This window comes from Rattus norvegicus, chromosome 7 (genome assembly GCF_036323735.1).
Source record: "Rattus norvegicus strain BN/NHsdMcwi chromosome 7, GRCr8, whole genome shotgun sequence".
Taxonomy (NCBI): domain Eukaryota; kingdom Metazoa; phylum Chordata; class Mammalia; order Rodentia; family Muridae; genus Rattus; species Rattus norvegicus.
In genome coordinates this window covers 76,466,858-76,489,049 of record NC_086025.1, presented here as the reverse complement: position 1 = coordinate 76,489,049, position 22,192 = coordinate 76,466,858, and the positions used below count along the sequence as shown (strand labels likewise).

The 22,192-nt window shown below is 38.1% G+C and overlaps 1 protein-coding gene across 1 annotated transcript in view; it reads right to left on the bottom strand.

Annotated features, from left to right (window-relative positions):
- The window catches only part of Emc2 (ER membrane protein complex subunit 2), a 36,968-nt gene extending 19,817 nt beyond the window's left edge, over window positions 1–17,151 (bottom strand). The window contains exons 1-5 of the mRNA NM_001113785.1: window positions 17,088–17,151; window positions 10,431–10,544; window positions 7,847–7,911; window positions 7,388–7,473; window positions 3,725–3,782 (exon numbers count right to left, since the gene is read on the bottom strand). Of these exons, the coding sequence (NP_001107257.1) occupies window positions 3,725–3,782; window positions 7,388–7,473; window positions 7,847–7,911; window positions 10,431–10,544; window positions 17,088–17,127 (363 nt within the window). The 5' untranslated portion in view covers window positions 17,128–17,151. The remainder of the gene's footprint in view (window positions 1–3,724; window positions 3,783–7,387; window positions 7,474–7,846; window positions 7,912–10,430; window positions 10,545–17,087) is intronic.
- Between the last annotated feature and the right edge of the window lie 5,041 nt (window positions 17,152–22,192).

Sequence of the window (22,192 nt, the reverse complement as noted above, 5' to 3'; positions counted from 1 at the left end):
TAAACTATCACACCTCCCCACGTTGCTTTTAGTCATGGTGTTTGATTACAGCAATGATCGACCTAACTGGGACAGTTAGGTAGAGAACCTGTCTAAAAGAAACAAACACCACACACACACACACACACACACACACACACACACACACACTCTCACTTACACACACACACACATACACACACACACACACACATACACACACACACACACACACACATACTGCTTTAAATTTTAAGACTATGAATAAATCTTCATCAACCTAGTTACATATCTTCTAAAAACTTATACATGATTGAGTTAAGCATTAGCACATTTTGTGGAAGACATTACACATTTTTAAAAATAGACTGCTTGCAGAGAAATAACCTCTAGAAATGGATTACCATATTACACCCAGTAAAATACAATTTACAACTCCCCAAACTCTACATTTGGAAGACAGAGAGGCAATATAAAACTTAAGTACTTGATCAAAGATAAACACATGAGCATACATGCACACGTGCATGCAGAGGGACAGTCACATGCATGCTTCTTGCCTGGGCTTTAAAAGAAACCTTTCTTAACACAAACTAGAATAAATCAAGAGTGCACCTAAGGGGAGGAGGACATGATGTTCTTTTTGTTCTTTTCGTGTATCATTTTTTACTATTTATAGTTTTTAATGTGAGTATCCAAAACTTAAAAAAAAAATTAAATAAAAATTAGGTAGTATCCCTTTTCACCACCACTTCTCAAAAGTCTGAAACGTAATTGTAATCATATTCTTCCCTTCCCTGAGGAAGCCTTGTATTTAATAATGTGAAATCTTACGCCATTCACTTGGCACTGAATATCTTTCTCCAAATCACTGTCTTTGTTTTATTTAAGCCACATTCATTCTTTACAGCCTCTGAAAGTCAAAACTCATATAGAACATCACAAAAGAATCAAATTTAATCAATCCATTTCAAGAGTCAAAGATATTTGTCACGTAATGAAGCCTCTTGAGAGGCAGAGACAAGGCAACACTGCATCTAATGTGCCCTCTGTCTGGCAATAAGTGCAAACATTCCACGGTTTTGAAGGAATAATGATTGTGTGTGAATGAGGTGAATCTTTAAAACTAGATGTACAGATCCATCTCTTCATTGAACACAGAAGCACAAGACAAAAGGGCCAAATAAGTATTAGACAATGAAGAACTTACACCTTTGAGGTTATGCCCCAAATTTGCTTTATAAGACACAATACAGCAAGTCAACCATTTAATGCTAAAATGTAGTCTTCTACTAGATACGTTAATTTTAATTCTTGAATAGTTTTATGTCCTCCCCAACAATGCCTAGTATACTGACTCCTAAGAGTAAAAGATCAGAGCTGGGTTTTATTGCCACGACATGAGAAATACTCAAGAGATATCTGGGAAAGGAGGAGCTTGGGAATATCTGATAATATTTCAAGAAACCTGAATGCATTCACCTTGTTTAACATGCCTATATAATGGGATTTACTTAGTGTCACCTCACCTATACTCTGAAAGAAAATAGTTGGATTTCTCTTTTAACCAGCCTTAAAAGCCACAAAAATACATAAAATATAAAAAGCAAGACAAAGATAGCCATATTAAATGATAAACTACCAACTCTTTCTTGCATGTGGCCTGGGAGATGAAAACCATGGCTTCACAGGTATTTATCACTAAGCTACATCCTCAGTCCTTGCCTTTAAGTGAAGTAATTTATTAAAAATATCCCCACTTAGACTAAAGCAGAAGTAACATGTTTGATTCCACAAAAGTGAATTATTCACCAGTCATATTAACTTATATGTGAAAAGCAAAGGAAACTTAGAAACTTGATTTTACTTTTTTCAACATATAGCTAAATGGCAAAGGAAGCCAGGACATTCGTAAATGAATTAAGTACTCATAAAAGTACTTTAGCAATAAAAAAGTGGTACATTATAATTTATGCTATTTTATGAACATGGGTGTTTTGTCTGCATGCCATACATGTCTGTATATCATGTGTACGTCTGGTGCCGGTAGAAGCCAGAAGAGGGCATCAGATCCCCTAGAACTGGAATTACAGCCTGTTGTGAGCCATTACATGGCACTGGGAATTAAAAGTTCTCTACAAGGGCAGTCAGTGCTCTTAACCACTGTGACTCTCTCTGATCCTAAGAGGTACTTTTTAAATTAACTTTTTCTAAAGCAGATGGCAAGCCATTAAGATAGTTAAAATTAGAAAATTATTTAAAAATCAATTTTTACTCTTTATAGTAATAGAATCTAGACAAACTAGTAGTTGTTACTCTCGTTTTGTGTTTTTACAATAGGTGGGCTTATCATGATCTCAGCTTTTACCTCTACTTTCTAGATTCTGAGAACCATCATGGAATAATGAAATCTTTCCATTCAAATACCTACAATAACAATAAACAACAAACCAAACACAAAGCAAAACTCCTTACAAGTTTTTCCTAAGAAGATTTTCCTAAGAAAACATTAAAAGTGGAGTGTAGCATAAACATATCAACTGCTGGAACACTGACAGCAAAGGAGGAAGCAGAAAAGACGTTTATGATCAATGCCTCTACAATGTGCTTTCGGAATACATTTATTTTAATTGTATAATTACTGTATCATAATTACTTTCCATTATTTATTATCGAATCATATATTATTAAATAATTTCCATGTTAACATTAGCAATTATGTAAGTTGAATTGATACCATTGTTGAATTACTTTTAGATCTATCATAAAATCTTTAAAAATACATCACATGATTTTTTTAAATAGTAATTTTTAAAGATATGTTTGCCAAACAGAAACATTTTAATTTACTTTATATGAACATAACAATTTTTCTTTTTATAAAAATTGTTTAAAAATTCCAAAAGTAGGGGCTAGAGAGATGACTCAGCCACTAATAGTACTGGTTTCTCTTCCAGAGGACCCAGGTTTAATTCCTAACACCACAGAGTGGCTCACAACCATCTACAACTCTAGTACTAAGGGATCTCATATTCTCTATTTGCCTCCACAGTCATTGAACACCAACTATGTACAGATTTACATGTGAGCAAACCACCCATACCCATAAAAATAAATCAATTTTAAAACATTTTTTTAATTCTAACAATCTGTTCCTGCTGCAGTCACATATGCACAAGGAAATTTAGAAAGACATAACAATGTATTATCTACAACTGCCCTGGAGCTTTCCATTTAGTCAGACAAGCTATGATGTCAGCATATTAAATTAAACATCGCCACATTTAAAAAGACAACTGGGAAATTTTAAAACAAGTAGTTATTTACATTGATTTTTAATTCAAGTAGTAAATAAGAAATCCCCCAAAATGGAATAGATGCATTAATACCATCTAACAATTACTGAGATGACTTCTTTCATTTTGAATTATGATAACCAAAAAGGATGTGCACACACTAAATGGTACTGCATAGGCTTCATAACATTAGAGAGAGAGAGCCTTGCCTGGCTTTTACATAAGCATAGTCTGCCCTCCCCAAGCTTTAACTAACCTACTTTTTAAATAAAAGTCAACTCTAACTAAAGAGCGACAAATGTCTTGAAAGTAAAAGTGATTTGCCTAATCTATATAAAAGAAAAAGAAACATTCTGGCTCCATGAATAGCTATTTAGTATTTCCTCAACTATTTCATTTTACTCTTATATCAAACATTAAATCACCCTTAGGACAATGCACAAACTTACAGTATTAGTTGGATCTTCTTGCAAAATCCGATCATACAGTTGTATAGCATCATCATATCTATTTAAAAAGAAAGATATACCAAGAACCATTACCTTAAATGTCATAATACAGAAACATATTAATTAGGGCTTTAACTCATTTATAACCATTATGCAAGTCTCCGTATTTTCATTTAGTGATAAAAGTATATTTAGTCTATATTTTTAGAAAACAAAAATCATAAAGTATATACAGGAAAACCTTCCACAAAAGCCATTAATTCTATATACATACAATGATAAAACTAGAAACCAAGGCTAAAGGATACTTTTTTGGTGTGTGTGAGGGGGAGGGGGATTAAGGAGGAAGGAGTTGGTTTTTGGTTTTTTGTTGTTTGTTTGTTTTTGTTTTTTTTTGAGTTTTGTGACTGTGGCACTAAAGTCATAAACTACAGCAGGGAACACAGAAACACAATGCATGAAGGTAGAAAACAGGCCATCAGCTACATCTTGGAAGTTTTTTAACCCATCCTCTATGTTCTGCTACTATTAATAACAATAGTGTAAGAGGCTCAAAAACTGTTCTTCATTAGACTACAGTCAAATAGAATGTTTTTACAGATAAGTCCAAGGGTGGTTCCTGTTTATTTCTTAATAACCTAAAATGCTTTCTTCATATTTTCAGTAGAGCATATTAGTACATAACCTTTAACTGCTTGTTATCTCTAGCTTCAATCCTAGCCCAAAACTCTATCTCACCTCACACTGCTGCCACATCAATTCTTAACTCTCCTGCACTTCTCTACAGATGTGCTCCTAATGCCTCAACACAGGTCCAAATGCGTCCCCACCTACAATTCAATTGAAACAAACCATCTCTTCTCTAGATTTCTAGGTTAAATGTATTTTTCAAAACAGATTTATTTTTCTAAAAGGTTAAAAATATATGGTCTATTGTGAAGGGTATCAACACCCTAGTCACAATCGTCACAAATAACATAAAATACCTCAGTGTGACTCTAACCAAGCAAGTGAAATATCTGTATAACAAGAACTTCAAGTCTCTGAATAAACAAATTAAAGAAGTTCTCAAAAATGGACAGATCTCATGATCATGGATTGGCATAATTAATATTATAAAAATGGCCATCTTGCCAAAAGCAATCTATAGATTCAATGCAATCCCCACCAAAATTCCAACTCAATTCTTTATAGAGTTAAAAAAGGCAATATGTAAATTCATCTGGAATAACAAAAAACACAGGATATCGAAAACTATCCTCAAAAATAAAAGAACTTTTGGGGAAATCACCATCCCTGACTTCCAGCAGTATCACAGAACAATAGTGATTAAAACCTGTGAGAGACAGGCAGGTAGATCAATGGAATAGAATTGAAGACCCAGAAATGAACCCATACACCTATCGTCACTTGATATTTGACGAAAGAGCTAAAACCATCCAGTGGAAAAAAAGATAGCATTTTCAACAAATGGTGCTGGTTCAACAGTAGGTCAGCATGTAGAAGAATGCAGATCAATCCATTCTTATCGCTCTGTACAAAGCTCAAGTCCAGGTGGATGAAGGACCTCCATATAAAACCAAATACACTCAAAGAATGAAAGCAAAGGTGGGGAAGACCTTCAAACACATGGGCACAAGGGAAAATTTCCTGAACAGAACAACAATGGCTTATGCTCTAAGATAAAAAATCAACAATGGGACCTCATAAATTGTAAAGCTTCTGTAAGGCAAAGGACACTGCCATTAGGACAAAATGGCAACCAACAGATTGGGAAAAGATCTTTACCAATCCTACATCCGATAGAGGGCTAATATCCTACATATACAAAGAATTCAAGAAGTTAAACTCCAAAGAATCAAATAACCCTATTAAAAAATGGGGTGCAGAGCTTGGGGTACAGAGCTAACAAAGAATTCTCAGCTGAGGAATATCTAATGGCTGAGAAGCACCTAAAGAAATGTTCAACCTGGGTTGGGGATTTAGCTCAGTGGTAGAGCACTTGCCTAGGAAGCACAAGGCCCTGGGTTCGGTCCCCAACTCCGAAAAAAAGAACCAAAAAAAAAAAAAAAAAAAAAAGAAATGTTCAACCTCCTTAGTCATCAGGGAAATGCAAATCAAAACAACCCTGAGATTCCACCTCATACCAATCAGAATGGCTAAGATAAAAAACTCAGGTGACAACAGATACTGGCAAGGATGTGGAGAAAGAAGAACACTCCTCCATTGTTGGTGGGATTGCAGACTGGTACAACCACTCTGGAAATCAGTCTGGAGGTTCTTCAAAAAATTGGACATTGCACTACCTGAGGACCCAGCTATACCACTCCTGGGCATATGCCCAAAAGATGCTCCAACATATATCAAAGACACATGGCTCTACTATGTCCATAGAAGCCTTATTTATAATAGCCAGAAACTGGAAAGAACCCAGATGTCCTTTAACAGAGGAGTGGATACAGAAAATGTGGTACATCTACACAATGGAATATTACTCAGCTATTAAAAACAAAGACTTCATGAAATTCATAGGCATATAGATGGAACTAGAAAATATCACCCTGAAAAAGATAACCCAATGACAAAAAACACACATGGTATACACTCACTTTTAAGTGGATATTACCCCACAGACCACATGAAGCTCAAGAAGGATAACCAAACTGCGGATGGTTCAGTCCTTTTTAAAGGGGGTAACAAAAATATTCATAGGAGGAGATATGGAGACAAAGTTTGGAGCAGAGACTGAAGGAATGGCCATTCAGAACCTGCCCCACCTGGGGATCCAGCTCACATACATACACCCACCAAACCCATACAATATTGCTGATGCCAAGAAGTGCATGCTGATAGGAATCTGATATAGCTGTCTGCTGAGAGGCTCGGCCAGAGTGAGACAAATACATAAGCAGATGCTTACAGCCAACCACTGAACTGAGAATGGGGCCCCACTAGAGGAATTGAAGGATTGAAGGAGCTGAAGCGATTTACAACCGTATAACAACAATACCAACCAACCAGAGCTCCCAGGGACTAAACCACCATCCAAAGAATACACATGGTCAGACCCATGGCTCCGGCTGCATATGTAGCAGACGATGGTCTTGTTGGGCACTAATGGGAGGAGAAGACCTTGGTCCTGCCAAGGCTGGACCCCCAGTATATGGGAAGGTCAGGTCAGGGAGGTAGAATGGGGTGGGTGGTTGGGTAGGAGAACACCCTCATAGAAGATGGGGGAGGGGCAGATGGGATAGGGGATTTGTGGATGGGAAACCAGGAAAGGGGATAACATTTGAAATATAAATAAAAAATCTAATAAAAAAGATGAAAAAAATATGCTCTAAATGATGATCATGCATTTCATGTACTTTGAGAGTATATGCATAAGTATGTGTATGTTTCCCTCAAAGCCTAGGAAGTTGACAATATCCTTTCTTAGAGGAACAAAGCTCAGAAGTCTTAATATTGACTTGTCAAGTCAAAAACAGAAAATGTGGAAAATGAATTATACTTTATGCCAAACGTTGCTTCCTAGAAGTGTGGGTGGGGTTTGTATCGAGAAGCGCTCTGATGTCAAACAGAGCTCAGGAGCATCAACGATGCACTATAGAAACGGCTTCCGCATCTGCCCATGCAATTACACTGTTCACTAACCATGTTTACCTTTCCATAGCTTCAAACCGCATTCCCGTTAACCGCTTAACTCTGTGACTACCAGGGAATTGTCTTCTTAACTCCTGAAGACAAAACTGAAAACATAACAAGTTAAACGAAACAATGACTTGAGCAACTGCAGTTCTATCTCATAAGTAATCCATTAAAAATGGTCTAACCAGTTTCTACTGTGCCCCAAAGTATGTAGTTTTATTTACTGTTTTATTGGTACGGGTATTTTATTCATTTTCTTTGTGTGCATGATACTAGAGAGTGAACCTAGAACCTTCTGGAAGCTAGCCAAGCATCCTACTACTGAGGTACAACCTTGGCCTTGTACTTAAAGAAGCATTCAAAACTTGCCATAGAAAGCACTCAGTACGTGTCCCACAGTAAACCTTAACTACACATTAATTTATAACTCATAAAACAAATATAGGGTAAAATATAATTAGTTTAAATACTTACCAATGCCAAGTCATCCCGACCATAGTCTAGGGCTGCAATCATCACCTGCTCATATATGATCCAAACTACACATATAAGATAGGAAAAACACCTGAATTTAATGTAGAAATTTCCCAAACAGAAATTAATAAATTCTTCTACTTTCAAATATTTTAGGGACATTGCTTATTACTGAGAATTATTAATTATATCACTTTTAGAAATAAAATACTTTTAGAATTTATTTTTATTTTTGTTTTTAATTTATTTTATTCACAATTATTTTTAACATTTTTATTACTTATTATTTATTTTTTATTTTTAAATTATTTTAGAAATAAAAATTCTTATGTTTTGCAGGCAAATGGATGGAACTAGAAAATATTATTCTGAGTGAGGTAACTCAGACCCAAAAGGACATGCATGGTATCTTAGCAGAAAAAAGCACAGAATGCCCAGCATACAATCCACAGAACTCAAAAAGGTTAGCAAGCTGAAAGGCCCAAGTGAGGACGCCTCAGTCCCACTAGGGAGGGAGAAGAAAGCAATCACAGGAGGGGAAAGGAAAGGAAGGTCCTGGGTGGAAAGGGAACCGGGAGCGGAAGAGGGGAACATGATCTGGTATTGGGTGAGGGAAAGGGACTGAAGCCCTGAGGTCAGCAGAAAAAATGGAAACAGGTGACCTCAGGAGGTAGGAGGTGGGGGGACCCTCCAGAATGTACCAGAGACTGGGGAAGAAGAGACTCTCAGGACTCAAAGGGAGGAACCTTAAATGAGATGCCCTGCAGTGGGGAGTGGAAACTTATAGAGCCCACCTCCAGCAGAAAGACAGGGGATCAAGTGAGGGTTGGCTTTGCCACCCATAGTCAAAAGCTCTTACCCATAATTTTTCCTGTCTGAAAGAACTGCAGGGACCCATAATTTTTCCTGTCTGAAAGAACTGCAGTGACAAGAGTCTGAGGAATAGGAGGTCCAGTGACAGGTCTAAAGTGAGCTCCAGCTCAAGGGGAGGCCTCAAGGCCTGACACCACTACTGAGCTTATGGAGTTCTGACAAAAAGGAGCCAATCATGACTGCCCTCCGGAAGACCCAACAAGCAGCTGAAAGAGTCAGATGTAGATATCTACACCCAACCAATGGACAGAAGCTGCTGACCCCTGTGGTTGAATTGGAGCAAAGCTGAAAGAAGCTGGGGAGGAAGGCGACCCTGCAGGAGGACCAGCAGTCTCAATTAACCTGGACCCCAGAGATCTCTCAGACACTGCATCACCAAGCAGGCAGCGTACACCAGCTGAGATGAGGCCTCCAACACATGTACAGCAGAGGACTCCTGAGTCTGGGTTCAATCAGAGAAGATGGACCTAACCCTCAAGAGACTGGAGGCCCCAGGAAGTTTAGAGATCTGGTAGGGTGGAGGTAGGAAGGACATACTTGTGGAGACGGAGGCAGGGGTTGGGAGGGGGGATAAGGGGTGTAGAACAGTCAGAAGTCAGAGGGTGGACCAGGAGGGCAGGAGGGGGATAAAAATCTGGGGTGTAAAAAGAAAAAAAAGATTAAATAAAAGAAAATAAAAAAGATAATGTATACATTCAACATCCCCCAAAATTCTTAAGTTTAGACTTATACATACTAAATTCTAAAATTCTCTAGGAAATACATTTTGACCACATTAGAATGTCATTCTGAAATCTACAGTGGCCAAACATTTACCAGCTTCGTGAGCCTTTCAAACAGAAGTGCGTGTTTAATGGTTTAACTACAGTGGTGATTTGAGTAAGATTGTCCTCCACAGTTTCTGGCACTTGAAGACTTGGCTGCCAGTTGTCTAGGGAGGTCTAAGAGATACGGCCTTGCTAGAGAAGTCCCTCTCTAGGGCAGGATTTGAGGTTTCAAAGCCTCTGCTTCATGACTACTGACCAAGAAGTGAGTCTCCAGCCACTTCTTGCTGCTCCTGCCACCATTACAGACTCTAACCTAGAACCATAAATCCAAATAAACTGTTGTAGCTCCAGCTTCTGTTGCTGTGATGAAGACCATGGCTAACAGCAATCTGGGGAAGAAGGGTTTACGTGCTCTAACAGCTTTAAACTTATCATCCAAGAAAGTGAGAGCAGAAACCAAGGCAGAGGCAACGGAAGAGTGCTGCTTATGGACTTGCTCAACCTGCCTTCCTTTACAACCCACGACCACCAGCCCAGAGGTAGCCTCGCCCACAGTGAACTGGGTTCTCCCATATATATCATCAGTCAAGAAAATGCTCCAGGGGCTTGCCCAGAGGACAATCTGGTGGGGACATTTTCTCAGTTGAGGTTCTTATTTCATAAAGACTCTAGCCTGTTTCAAGTTGACATAAAACTAGCCAGCTCAGACTTTTCTATTAGCTGTCACAGTAATGTTCTGTATCACAGCAATAGAAAAGTTAATGGATATAAGTACCAACAACTGTAAACTAAATTATAGTACCTCCTTAAAGTACCATTCATCATATCTCCTGCAACAAAGGAGTGATGTAACTAACTAGTAAGTAAAATGTTAATAAAGACCCTTAAAGATGAATAATCATGAATATGACATGCTGAGCCTGCACAAATAACCGAAAACTTACTGTCGTCCCCAAGCTTAGATGCATAATCATTAATTAATTCTTCTCCAACTTCCATAATTTGTTCACTATTTCTTGAATTTTCTTCTCGCCATTTTCTCATTTTATCTCGCATTTCTAAAAAAAGTAATATTCAAGTTCTTTACACATATACATATATAAACATATGAGAGATGTCAAAATACTGACTAAATGAAATCAACTATTTACATAACGAAGTGAACTCCAACTTCTAGGCAAGTCTGTGATATCACAACCATCTTTAATTGTAAAGAACATCATGCCACAGGTCTGCTACATGCACTGTATCACTTTGGGCAACAGTAGGTCTTAGTTGGAGAGCTGAAGGCAAATACAGACTACTTTCTAGAGTTTGGTAAAAGTCAGAGATCATTTTCTAAATAGTAAAAAAAAGCATACTATTATATTGAGATATCTCAATATATTCAATGTATTCTTATAATTTGCTTATGGATATAGAAATTTTCAATAATTTTCATAAACTAAGCTATTAACAACTAAAGGATATTAACCTCACATTTCCTTCATACTACACTGCTAAGCTAAGAAGTAAATAACGAAAGAATTACAACAAAGGAAGTGTTTAAATGAACTTAGTAGACAACAAGAGTAATGTTAGTAAGATCAATTGTATTGTTAGCTGCATAAGACAGGAGAACAACTCTGCAAATTACAAGTCAACAGGAAATTTTGGGATAAGAACTCTACTGTGGTATGAATGCCTCTCCCTACGTTCAGGAATTGGAAATCTGATTCTGAATACAACCAGACTGTGGTGGAACCTTTAAGGTGTTCTCAGATCCTATGGCTTTTGTCCTACTGAATGGATCAATATCCGTATCACAGGAGTGGGCTGAGAGGAGTATTAGTTATCACAGGTGGGTTATTTACAACAGAAGAGGGTTCCTGGTTTTTTTTTCTTTTTAAAGAAAAACCCCTTATGTTTTGCCTGTACACAAACTTTTGTCCTTCCCCGGGAGTTGAGAACCAGAATGCCTTCCCCATAACCACTGGCCGAAAATAGGTAGGTAAATACATAAATAATGAAATAAAAATCCCAGTCTGAAGAACTAAGATCTGAGTATAATGAAAACCAAACCCAAAGTATTTTAAAAGCATGTTTAAACTGGTTCCTTTTACATAACAGGCTAAATGTTTATGATTCTTCAAGTTAATTAAATAAATACTTAACTAAAAATCCAAGACCTTAAGTGGTGACGGGCCTATGGAAGGCAATCAGTGCCCTCACGAGATGTAAGAGACTCTGTCTTCTCTGCTTTCTGCCATTAGCTGTCTATCCTCACTAGACACCGTATCTGCCAGGAGCTGCCTCTCTACTTCCTATCCTCCAGAACCGTATAGAAGGAAAGAATTTATGGTTTAAGATGTAAATTGTGATGTATTTGCTGTATTGGCCTGAACTAAAACACATAGCTTAGGTAAAACTAAGTATCTACCTGAGAGCATACATCTTTCCTATTTTACCTGTACACACCTATCAAGAGAACATACCTGAGAGCATACATCTTCCTTATTTTACCTGTACACACCTATCAAGAGTGCAAATGCAATACTCAAGCTGCTGCACTGCAAGTCTCAACACTGACACTTTATACCTGGGTATCTGCTGAGTTAATCACTTTGCATTTCAACATTCTCATCTACCAAATGGAGATAAAAAATAATACTTGTATAACTTGGCTACTGTAGTGAGCATTATTAATTGTGTGTGCTGAAAACAGAATTTTTGCTCAGTTTTATGCATATTGCTATTTTGATGATTCTTCCTCAGTCAGTCACTATTATAACTGCAAACACTATCTTGTTCTGACTACGGTATCTCTAGCTTGCTCTGCACTTTGCATTTATATCAGAAAATTTAAACTTGACAAGAAACTACAACCTTAAGGCCAAATTTGTAGCCAATTGTTTTGCTAGCAAACTTTTATTAGAACCTACGTTTGGGGAGGTTTTGTTTTTCTATGCTGCAATGATACAAGAAGAGACAATACAAGCCAAATAACACACAAAAGCTGCTGACATTTAGAACATTTAGATAGAAGTACTATCTGGTTATTCTTTATTAAAAAAAAATATATGCTGATGCTTGGCTCCATACAAGATTCAGAAAGAGCAAAGGATCTAGTGAGAGGACTAGTATTAAATCACCTTTGCCTCATCAACCTGAAGGTGGTGATTCGGGACTTATCATTAAACATTTCTACCACTTTGGTTATTACATACACAGGATTACAAGTTTCACAGGTCTCTCATGAAACTTAAATACAGCAAAACCGAGAGTTCATGTTTGAACAGTGCTGTGGTTTGGATTTTTGTTTTGCTTCTAAGCCGATTTCGATTACTATTAAAAGATCATGCACCCGTGCACTCCTCATAGGCTTTACCAATCTTTCATTCAACCTCATTCACATGTTGCCCTCATTTATGTAGTCTGCATTTAGGACTCCTACTGTCAAGTAATTTACAGAAAACATTCTAGTAAACATAAAGCACCACAAAGGGTTTGGCTACCTTAAGGAAGTAAAATAAGGGAATTTGGGGAGCATTCCTCCCTTGAGTGTACTTTTCTTTTTAAGCTGTTCCCCAAAGGCAGTACACTCTTCAAATCCAAGCTCACTTTATTACATACTATATATGTAATCTATTCACCACTCTCTGTACCTGCTATTAACTACTGTCTTTCTACACGGGGTAATATCAATAAAAGAGGTTACAAGGGGCTATCCTGTTCATCTTTCCCTAAAGACTAAGTCTCACTGTGCCAAGACACCTGGACCTCGAGAGATAAGGAAATAGCCTGCCTCCTACTCTGCTTCGTTTATACGAAACACCTTTCTCCTGTATTTCCTCCATTCCAATACACATTCTCAAAGACCACTTATAGACTCAGGTATATGAATCAGTATATATCTTTTAGCAATTATTCATAGTATCACAAATTTGGATCACCAAATCACAGTTACAGGACAATGAAATTGCCTTAGCTCTTAATGGATGGGGTGGGTACTAAATTTGAAGGCAAAAAGTAAGTTATTTAAGTGTACAGAAAATTCAGTAGAAGTGTTCTCCCAATTATGTATGGCAGTGACCTAGTGAGGTATGAAGTCAATCTAGTGCATTCCAGCACTTGGCAGCAAATGGATGCAGAGAACTTATTAAAAGAACAGTGTGAAAAGAATGAAGTAAACCTAGGGGAATTCTATTAAGAAGCAAAAGCGAGGGGCTGGGGAGAAAGACAGTGCTTGCTGCAGAAGGATGGATAAAGACCTCAGTTCCAATCCCTAGAACCCTTGCAAAAATATGAACATGGTGACACCCCCCTAAGTTATGGGAACACAGGTGGATCCTGGAGACCCACTGGCCCATCAGTCCAGCCAATCAGTGAGCTCAAGATGTAGTGAGACAAGCTGTTTTGAAAACTTAAGTAGAATCCAATAGACAAACACCCAGCAGGAACTTATGGTATCTACATGCATACACACATATATCATACACACATATACATACAAAAAGATACAAAATCAAAATCTTGCATAGAGGGCATTACCTGTAATGGCAAGTATAACAGAAATGTATAAAATATAAACATTTGAATTGGCAAAGTGTCTTCCTAAAGACCTTAAAGAAAAAGTAAGACATAGAAACCAAACTGTTGATACATATACAACACAGTCCCTGCTCCTCAGGCTCAGAGAAAATCCTGGAAAGGGGACAGGAAAGGTAAGAGTCAGCAGATCATAATGTCAGCTGTAAGACTGTATCTTCTAGATATGAGAAGCTGCATCCAGGAAATGTCACAACTGTGGTTTCTTAAGGGATGAAGTAAAAAAGAGGAATACAAACAAAATTCTCTGTAACATTTTTAAAAACTCATTTCATGTCTATTATATGCTAGGCACTGCCCAAGGCACGCTATCGAGCCATGCCTACACACATATCTCAAGAAACTTCGCTATTTTCCTTACGAGTCTAAATTCTCTTTCCTGCCTCCAATTTTTAAATATATTTTACATAACAAATGCTTTCAACAGGTCTTACAAAGTAGTCTTTCATTCTATTCATTAATATCATTTGAGACTTAAAAGAGTGTTAAACTTACTAAAGTCTTTTATATATACATTCCTATTACAAGAATTACAGGGGCTAAGTAGCTAAGAGCTCTTGTGGGGTAAGAGTCCTTGCTTAGCAAGCATAAGAACCTGAGTTGAATCCTTTGCAAAACATAAAAAAGGCCTGCTTGGCTCTAACCCCAGCACTAGGAAGGGGTTTGGGGAGGAGATATTGGTCACTGGGGGTTGCTGTCTAGTAGCCTGGCTTCAGGTTCAGTGAGAAACCCTGCCTCAAATAAATAAGGTAGAGAATGTACAGCAAGACACAGCTTCCTCTTCTGGCCTCTTTGTGCCTATGCATACCTACACTCTCATGTATGACATGTAACAAACACTACACAGAGACACAGACATTTACACAAACACACAGACACACCCATACATACACACACTATAGTGTTCTTTGGACCCATTTATGATGGCGATGGAGTTCTTCAGGATACAGCTGGCACTGTCCACCACATCTAAACAAAACTCCTAAGACAGGTTTTCAGGAAAATTAAGACTTCAGTTTACAAAAATAAGGAAACCGTGTTCTAGCCACTGAAGTGCCTAGACTAGAAAGCAAGAAAAGAGCGTGGACAACTTAGTGTTGGTTATTAATACTTTCAATAGTTCAATAATCAATAATTCAAGTTTCTTCCCTGTGTCAAGCACTAGTTACATAACAGTGAGCACAGTTGGCCTAGTTTCTTTCATTCTAACACAGAAAAAAATTTGAGGTAACATAAGCAAGAAAGTACTTCAATAGTAAGAAAACACATGATCCAGGAGCAGGTTTTGTTCAATTCAGTTGCTTGGGGTTTTCATTTTCTTGTTTTCCCTCTTTCCTTCTTTTGTAAATATGGTGGCAGGGGTAAGAAGATGCATGCTTAAGGGTCCTGCAATACGTAACTTTAGAGCATGATCCTGAGAGGCTAACATTTAAGAGTGAGGAAGGAGTGAGACTGTGAGGAGAGAACACTGTTGGTGGAAGGAATTGCTTGTGCTCCTAAGACAATTGCCTGACAATTTAGGCAATCTAGACAAGACAAGCTGAGCCAGCTCACAGAGTTGGCACCGGCAGTGGCTCTAGACAGATCTTTCAGCAGAGTGACATAATACTATCACCCAACAACAAAATCTTTTCGCTCAGGTTAAGAGCTTATCGACCACTTTAAAATAATTTCTTCTTTCATTGCTCAACAAATTTGCACAGCAGTAACTATTCGAAATCTAGTGATATCACTACACTTTAGAATGCCCACAGGAAAGGACGAAGCTATACAGAATGATTTTGTTTGCCAGCAGTGACATAATCCTTGTCCCTTGATTGTACACATTAATAGACCTTAAAAGCTATCCTTTACACACCGTCATAATATCACTTTTCAACAATCATGAAGTATTTATAACATTTAAAACACCCACTAACCTATCAACTTTACCACTGAAGAGTACGTGCTGACACGTACCTTTTAAAAATGAATTGACAGATTTGTTGTTCCATTAAACTATAAACTCTTTGAAGGTTGGAGCTGTGTATTACTTAACATACAGAAGAACTAGCACTTATATTTCTCTATCAATATAAAATCTTTTGCTCCTTAAAGTATTTCAGACACTTACTCACGATCAAACAATTCACGAAAATTTCACAAAAAAAAAAAAAAATCCCACAAAAGCATACAGTGGGCAAATTAGCTACTCCAATACACTGTACTGTGTCAACTTTTGGGAATATGGACTGTCCATGGACAGAAATTGCATGTTTTTAAAAAACTCATTTATTTTCTTAAGTATGACTCCCACCAACGTTTTTTGAAAGAGGTAACAGTTCACACAGAACTGATCCAAGATTTGAATATTTTATTTAAAGACTCTCCACTCTTGGTCAATCAGACAGGAAAAGTCGATCATATGTGAATCAAATTAACCAGTTACATTCTCCTTCAGTAAATGAATTGGCAGAAAGTAAGTAGGAAGCTATGCTGTGTGTGCTTTAAGTAGGTTTGACCAATGAATTTAAAAGGGGAAGGCATTCGAAACCCAGTTCTGAAAAGAGAACAAAATAGAAAGTGCATATTGAACCACATTTGTTTATGGATCTCCCACACACCTTGTCTATACAATTTACAAACACTTAGCACAGGCCTCACTGGACCTATCTCTTGGTTTCAAACAAGAGTCAACACACAAATCCCGCCTCAACCACGCCTCCCAGAAACCACATGCTGTGTGACAGTCGCAACCCCGTGTTCCTCTCGCCTCTTAAACAGAAGATGACAGAACCGGTGCACAGAGAGGCAGGTGGGACGGTGTACGGACCGGCAAAAGCGACAGGGTACGTCGCAGACCGTGGCTGGGCCCAGGAAGGAACCAGCCCCAGTCTCCACTAGGTTCAACCAGTTCAGGGAGAGCTGCCCGGCCGAGGACACAACGGGGCACGAATCTCTCCGGGGACTCTGGGTACTTCTGAACCATATCCCAGGGCTTTGGGTCTTCCTGCACCCTCCCCGCCCAACATTACCTTCCCAAGTCACATCGTAACGCTCAGTGACCTTCGCCATCTTCCTAGAACCTAGAGGCAGCGGGGAGAGAGGGCGGGGAGACGCAGCACGTCACCCGCTACCGGGCAATGGCAAATGACGAAACCATTTTTTATTGGTCGATAGAAGGGAATGGGCGGAATCTTCCTCCCATTTCTACAGCTCTTACGGGAAAGAGGGAGGAGCCGAAGGGACGAGGCCGGGGGCGGAGTCTGAGGGCGGGGCCAGCGGTGAGCTGCGGGAGCTGCTGAGTAAGGAGTCTGTGACACAACTAATCTTAGTTGGGCTGAGGTAACTTAATCTTTTTCCTGAGATTTTATCAAATGTGATGCCGACTCAGGGTTTTCATTTTCCTTTACACAGGTATATTCATTCTATCATAGTCCTTAGTCTGTACTTTATCTTCAGAGACCCCTGAAACTCAACGTTTTAGTCAAATATTTGCCCACTCCCAACTTTCCTCTATACATCATGAAAGTGGCTTTCTGTGGTCTTTTAATGTTCAGCTAAATAGAACAACAAAGTTTTGTGAAAGATTTGAAGGAGCAACTGTTATTCTCCATTTCCATTATCATGTCCCCAGAGCCAAGGAATTTTATGTTCTCAAGACAGCTCGGCTGCAGACCTGCATCCATAGTTAATATCTGTCTTATATTTAATTTCATTATCCTTTCAGATGCAAGTCTAGATTGAAATCTCCATAAGAGCAGCCAATGTGTAAGTACGTATAAAGAACGAATAAAGAATAAAGACACTTCAGCGCCTAAACTTTGCTTCTGTTCACTCATCTGGGGAGAACTTCCCACCAAAAACTTACTTTGAAGAAAGACTGGCTCAAAGGTGAAATGGCTGAATTGCACATCCCCAACAATGTGTTTAGTATTTCTAATGAGTATTTTACTGTGTAAACAGAGGATTTGTAAGCTGGGGATGTATGAAAATATGACAGATCACCCATAGTTAGGGGTTAGTGAAGAAGAGGCAATAGAGTTGAGACTGAGAGACCTATATCCCACAGCCTAGCTGTTGAAGGGTTTTTGTTTCTTTGTTTTCCATATCCTTAATGAGATATCATTGACAAAAGGATAGATAGATAGATAGATAGATAGATAGATAGATAGATATAGATAGATATACAGTGTATAGCTTAATGATTTGAAATTATTACCCCAAATAATTAACTTATCCATCTCCTAAATAGTTACCATGTTGGAAGGTAGAAAACACCTAATAGCTTTTTATCAAAATACCAAATATATGATGCGATACTGTTGTTGACTAAAATCTCCATCTAAACAAAAATGTACGTCTTTGATCAGCATCTTTCCATTACCCACTCTTGGCAATTTTTAAGTGAGGCAGGGGAAGGGAAGAACTTGTTGCTATCTGCCAGCAATGAGCCTGAAAGGACAGAAAAGGAAACTTATAAACCTGGGTTAGATTCTGAATTATTTTCTCCTCTGACTAAGCAGACTTAAAAAATTATTTCATTCAAAAAATTTAAATGCTTCAGTCAAATTCATATTCGTGTTCTGATAAGACAGTGCTGTGTAGAATATTGCCCCATACTGTTTCTCTTTCTTGCTTTCTGTCCCTCCCTCTCTCTATTTATATATCTCTAGCAATCTATCTCTATGTCTATCCCCATCTCTCCTTTCCCCCTTTCTTTCTCTTTTCTTACACCAATTCCTGTTACTTTTCCATCTCTCAAAGCTCAAAGGCAGACCTACTTTACAACTTACCTCTTCATTTTAGTCTTCCATTAGCCAAATGTCCCACATGCCCCTCCCCTCATTTTTGCATTTACTGAATTACTCTAAGTCCTCTGTGGGCCCCTCTCCTCTACTTCCCATGTAACAATCCAATACTTATCACTAGTCACACTGCGATTGGTCCCTTTGCCTCCCTTCCACCCATACTAACATATCGGAGTACACGGTGCTTCCCACTTCAAGAACTATTATTTAATGTGCATATTTTATAGGCAATTTCTTTCTAATATTATCTACTGTTATTAAAATGGGTTAACTACTGAATAGTGACTTGTCATAGGCAATACTCAACCCTCAGGAGCAGCGTTAAGATTGAGCCTGGTGCCTGGAACACTAATCTAACACAGCACTGCATCACAGACGACCTCCAGTCCTAACCAACAATCTGACCCCAGATAGTCATATCCCAAAAGATAAACCTAAGAAACAAGAAAATTTAAGAAAACTTGATGCCATCAAAAGTTACCAACCTCATTTAGATGTCCTCTAGCAAAAACGACTAACATAGAAGTTCATATATAGGATTTTAAAAGTGATTTTAAGTGCATGATGACAGGAACCGGATATAAATGTCTCCTGAGAGACACAGCCAGAGCATGTCAAATACAGAGGCAAATGCTAGCAGCAAACCACTGAACTGAGAATGGGACCCCCTTTGGAGGAATTAGAGAAATGATTGAAAGAGCTGAAGGGGCTTGCAACCCCATATTAACAACAATGCTCCCAGGATAGATGGGGAGGGGAACACCCTTATAGAAGAAGGGAGTTCGGGGATGGGATGGGGGCTTATGTCTGGGAAACCCGGAAAGGAAATAACTTTTGAAATGTAAATTTAAAAATCCCATAAAAAATTGTAAAAAATTTAAATCTGTTACAACTCAAAATGAATTCGAGAATTATCCCAGAGGATACAGACAGCAAAATGAAATAAGGAAGTTCATCCATGTTGTTGAAACAGAATTTAGCAAGCAGATAAAATACTGGAAAAAATAAATACAGAATGATAATGGAAGTGAAAAATAAAATAGGTCAAATAAAATGTTAAGTGGATATCCTCACCAACTGAATGGATGTTATTGAAGATAAAATATAATGTCTGAAGATATGAAAAGAAAAATAAAGTCTTGGGTGAGTCAGTCTAAGTTGATGATAATTTTTGAATGAATGAACAGAAGATGTTAAAAACTATAGCAGTAGTTACATATTCTAAATATCCAAGAATAAGTATTCCATGCCAATGTCATAAAAATTTTAATGAAATCGTGGAAGATATTTTTTCAAATATAGTGAAAGGAAGCCTATCCAGATATAAGAGGCATGCATACAGAACAGCAAAGAAGCCTAAATCTACAGAATAGATACTACACTGAAAATGCAAAAGAGAAGAGCCAAGACACATAGATAACCAGGCTGGTAAGAAAAACTGCCAACATTTCAATCCATCAACTAAAGAAGGGTTGAAATCTAATGACATGATCATGTGTTTTTTTTTTCCTTTGAGTTTGTTTACATAGTGGATTTTGTTGATGGATTTCCCTATGTTAACCATCCCTGCATCTCTTGGATGAAGCCTACTGGATCATGATGGATGATGGTTTCGATGTGTTCTTGGATTCAGTTTGCAAGAATTTTATTGAATATTTTGGGTTCCTCAGAAAATTGGACATATTTCTACCTGAGGACCCAGCTATACCACTCCTGAACATATACCCAAATGATGCTCCAACATACAACAAAGACACATGCTCCACTACGTTGAAAGCAGCCTTATTTATAATAGCCAGAAGCTGGAAAGAACCCAGATGTCCTTCAACAGAGGAATGGATACAGAAAATGTGGTATATCTACACAGTGGAGTACTACTCAGCTATCAAAAACAATGACTTCATGAAATTCATAGGCAAATGGATAGAACTAGAAAAATAGCATACTGAGTGGGATAACCCAATCACACACAAAAAAAAAAATAACACATGGTATATACTCACTGATAAGTGGATATTAGCCTAAAAGCTCGAATTACCCAAGATACAATCCACCAACCACATGAAGCTCAAGAAGAAGGATGACCAAAGTGCAGATGCTTCAGTCCTTCTTAAAAGGGGGAACAAAAATATTCATAGGAGGGGATATGAAGACAAAGTTTGGAACAGAGACTGAAGGAATGGCCATTCAGAGCCTGCCTCACCTGGGGATCCAGCTCATATATATACAGCCACCAAAACTAGACAATATTGATGAAACCAAGAAGTGCATGCTGACAGGAGTCTAATATAGCCATCTCCTGAGAGACTCAGCCGGAGTGAGACAAATACAGAGGCAAATGCTAGCAGCATACCATTGAACTGAGCACTGGGTGCCTGTTGGAGGAGTTAGAGAAGGGATAGAAGGAACTGAAGGGGTTTGCAACCCCATAAGCACAACAATGCCAACCAATCAGAGCTCCCAGCGACTAAACCACTACCCAAAGACTAAACGTGGACAGACCCATGGCTCCAGCTGCATATGTAGCAGAGGATGGCTTTGTTGGGTACCAATGGGAGGAGAAGCCCTTGGTCCTTCCAAGGCTGGACTCCCCAGTGTAGGGGAATGTTGGGGAGGAGGGAATGGGAGGTGGTTAGGGAGGGGGAACACCCTTATAGAAGAAAGGGATGGGATGGGGCTTATGGACGGGAAACCATGAAAGGGAATAACATTGGAATATAAATTAATACACACACACATATGTGTGTGTATGTATACATATACATATATACAATATATATATGAAGGGCTTATATCTCTCAATCTTTAAAAGATTATAACTGTAAACCTTCTCTAATATACCCAGCAAATGCCTGCCATAATTCATGGTGAAAGAAAAGCTTACTATAATAAAAAGCAAGCTAAAGGAATTATTGACCACTAAAGTAGCCCAACAGAAATTAGTAGAATGAATACTCCACTCTGAAGAAAAAGATGAGCACAATAAAGAGATTACAGGAGGAAAAAATAATGCTGCAAATGCTATATCACACATTAAACAAGAGAACAAGGAATTCTCAAACACAAAAAGGTAAATAAAATGACAGGGAACAATACACACCTTTCAATCAAAACTCTAAAATTATGTGTCTTAATTCACACATCAAAAAAGACAGACTACCTATTTAGAAGACAGAATATTTTTGCTGCTTCAAGAAACATTTTACCACTAAATATAAATACTATCCTAGGGTGAAAAATAAACTTTTAAAAAGGAACGGAAAACAAATAGAACCAAGAAACAAACAATTGATCCTATTCTAATGTCTACAAAACCAAATACTGTCAAA